This window comes from Octopus bimaculoides, chromosome 15, assembly GCF_046866305.1.
Source record: "Octopus bimaculoides isolate indiv1 chromosome 15, ASM4686630v1, whole genome shotgun sequence".
Taxonomy (NCBI): Eukaryota; Metazoa; Mollusca; class Cephalopoda; order Octopoda; family Octopodidae; genus Octopus; species Octopus bimaculoides.
Window position 1 is genome coordinate 45,359,876 of NC_142942.1, and position 3,008 is coordinate 45,362,883.

Here is a 3,008-nt window from a genome sequence, read left to right on the forward strand (position 1 = left end):
TAGGCTCATTGCATACCGTTCGACTTATTTGAAAACCAGAACAAAGGTCTTGGTTTTCTTACTTTTCTTTTCTTTTTTCTCGTCCCATTTTTGCTTCAATCATCTTCGCGTTTCTCTTCCCGTTTTTTCCCGTGTGTGTGTGTATCCTTTTTGCTATGTATTGGCAAAGATTGTAAAAAAACTGCATCGAAAAACTGGTGTTCATCGAACAAAGTTCCATGTGTTACAGAGAGACAAGGAAATGAACTGGTGAACCAGTGATTGCTTGTTGTAGACTCTTAAACATTGACCGACGCTATTGTCTACTAATTGACATTAAAATAAAACAAAATGCAATAAAATAATTGATCGTTAAAGGTCGAAGAATGTACTTATTGTATTTGTACAAAGGATATTTATTGGTGTTATTAGAGAAGAGGCAAAACAGCGCCGGACTAGACGCCTTACACATCTAGGCTCATTTGCCACAATTGTTGTTGTTGTTGGCACTCCGTCGCTTACGACGTCGAGGGTTCCAGTTGATCCGATCAACGGAACAGCCTGCTCGTGAAATTAACGTGCAAGTGGCTGAGCACTCCACAGACACGTGTACCCTTAACGTAGTTCTCGGGGATATTCAGCGTGACACAGTGTGACAAGGCTGACCCTTTGAATTACAGGTACAACAAAAACAGGAAGTAAGAGCGAGAGAAAGTTGTGGTGGAAGAGTACAGCAGGGTTCGCCACCATCCCCTGCTGGAGCCTCGTGGAACTTTAGGTATTTTCGCTCAATAAACACTCACAACGCCCGGTCTGAGAATCGAAACCGCGGTCCTATGACCGCGAGTCCGCTGCCCTAACCACTGGGCCATTGCGCCTCCACTTTGCCACAATAATGGGTTCTAATGATACGTGTGTGTGTGTGTGTGTTAGAGAGAGGGGGAGGGAGGGAGAGATGTTTATTTTAGGATGTAAACGATAGCCAAATTTTGTATTAAAATTACATTTACTATAAAGACACAAATTAATACATTTTCTGGTAATATTCTGAAGTTGATTCCATGGAAGAAAAAGAAGGAAGAAAAGATCGTTGTAGTTTACAAAAAACAAAAACAAAGGAAAAAAAAGCATAGGCGCAGGCGTGGCTGTGTGGTAAGAAGCTTGCTTTTCAACAACATTGTTCTGGGTTCAATCCCACAGCGTGACACGTGGAGCAAATGCCTTCTTGTATAGCTTCGGGCCGGCCAAAGCCTTGTAAGTGGATTTAGTAGATGGAAACGGAAAGAAGCCCGTCGTGTGTGTGTGTGTGTGTGTGTGTGTGTGTGTGTGTGTGTGTGTGTGTGTGTGTTTATGTGTTTGTGTTTGTGTCTGTGTTTGTCCTTCCCGCCATCGCTTGACAGTCCCCATAAGCTAGCGGTTCGGTAGAAATGACCGATAGAATAAGCACTAGGCTTACAAAAAAAAACAAGTACTGGGGCCGATTTCTTCGACAAAAGAATCCTTTAAGGCAGTGCTCCAGCATGACCGCAGTTAAATGACTGAAACAAGTAAAAGAATAAAAGAATAAAACACTGATCAATTTTTTAATGAAGTTTATGTTAAATAATTGTTTTCTTGGCGTGGTGAGTTCGATCCACAGTCTGGATTCATGGCTGAATCCAATTAATTTTATGTACTCTGTAATTTCAAGCTGGGAAAAAGCATTAACCGCTCATCTTCGTTCTATTCCAGTACAAACCTAAGACTTTGTCTTTTGGTTAATTTATACATATTAAATAAGAATCCAATAACAGAAACAACAACAATAACAACAACAACGACAGACTCACACACACACACGCCCCTCCCCTCACAAATAAAGTTTCATTAGAAAGACAAGTGAAAGATAAAATACGAAAAGAAATTTCTGTTGATCGGGTAAAGTGTAGTTTTAATGAGTTAATCAGATAAAATATGTGTTTTGTAAAAGAATATGGAATTTTTGGAACAATGAATCTCGAAGCAAATAAAGCTATAAATAGTAGCGTACAGCTATTGGGTAAAAAAAAAAATAATAACCTTGGGGTAGAAAAAATCGAAGGCTGTCACCCGTAGGACGCGAAGCCACGTTTCTCGTGAAGAGGACAAGTGTTCTGTTAATGTAAAATTAAATGAATAGAGACATCTTTTAGATGAGAATTGTTAATATGGTTTGTGTGTTTGTTTGCAGTCATAAAAATGAATACATTTCTATTTCCATGTATGAAAATATTGGTCCTCCAAAACCAAGTTGTTTGTTGGATGTTTTACAACAGAGTCACATAGATGTAATTATCGTTTCGGTTTAAACATTTGGCAATACACAACCCGCGACCATCGAATGCAACCAAATATTGTCAAATTGAAGCGGTGAAGATTTTCACAAATGAAAATGAGAATGTTATGTGTTGTAGACCAGAGTTCTATTACAATAATATGAGTCTGGAGGTAAAATAAATAAATAAATAAATAAAACAAGAACCATTTGTCTGAGAATCAGCGGCCTAGCTTTATAAAATCTTGAGAGAGGCCATGATGCCAAAACCTATCAGTATTGATAATATTTGAAGAAAGTTACCTTTATGGTTAATCAGATCCGGACCGAGAATTTCAAAAAATGTCACGTAAAAAAGTGTACCTGTTGAAATACTTGTGAGAGTTCCAGAAAGTCCTTTGTGGAAATCCAACGGATTCGTTTGACTGTTAGAAAGTAGCCATCCAATAGTTGCTCCGATTGGAGAAATAAACGAGAAGATTATCAACCAAAGCTTTACTCTCCACAGACGATCAGTAAATGTTTCTCGCAGTTTCAACGTCAAACTGAAGGCTATTAAACATTTGTGGAAAATGAGAGCAAACATAATGGTAAAAATATCCATTGCTTCTTTCCGTAATCCCAGAGTAATTCCGTCAAAAAATGAGTGAAATATCAACACTACGAGTAAAATAATAGCACCCGATTGGCGGAGGTTGTCGTTCTCTTCTATCTCTTCGACCGGCGTATTTTCTTC

The 3,008-nt window shown here is 38.6% G+C and overlaps 1 protein-coding gene across 2 annotated transcripts in view; it reads right to left on the bottom strand.

The window, feature by feature from the left end:
• Positions 1-1,556: 1,556 nt before the first annotated feature.
• The window catches only part of LOC106878438 (uncharacterized), a 3,114-nt gene continuing 1,662 nt past the window's right edge, over positions 1,557-3,008 (bottom strand). For both annotated transcript variants that reach the window (XM_014927650.3, XM_014927658.3), the window contains exon 2: positions 1,557-3,008. This exon is cut by the window's right edge and continues 1,280 nt beyond it. In XM_014927650.3, the coding sequence (XP_014783136.1) occupies positions 2,508-3,008 (501 nt within the window). In that variant the 3' untranslated portion in view covers positions 1,557-2,507.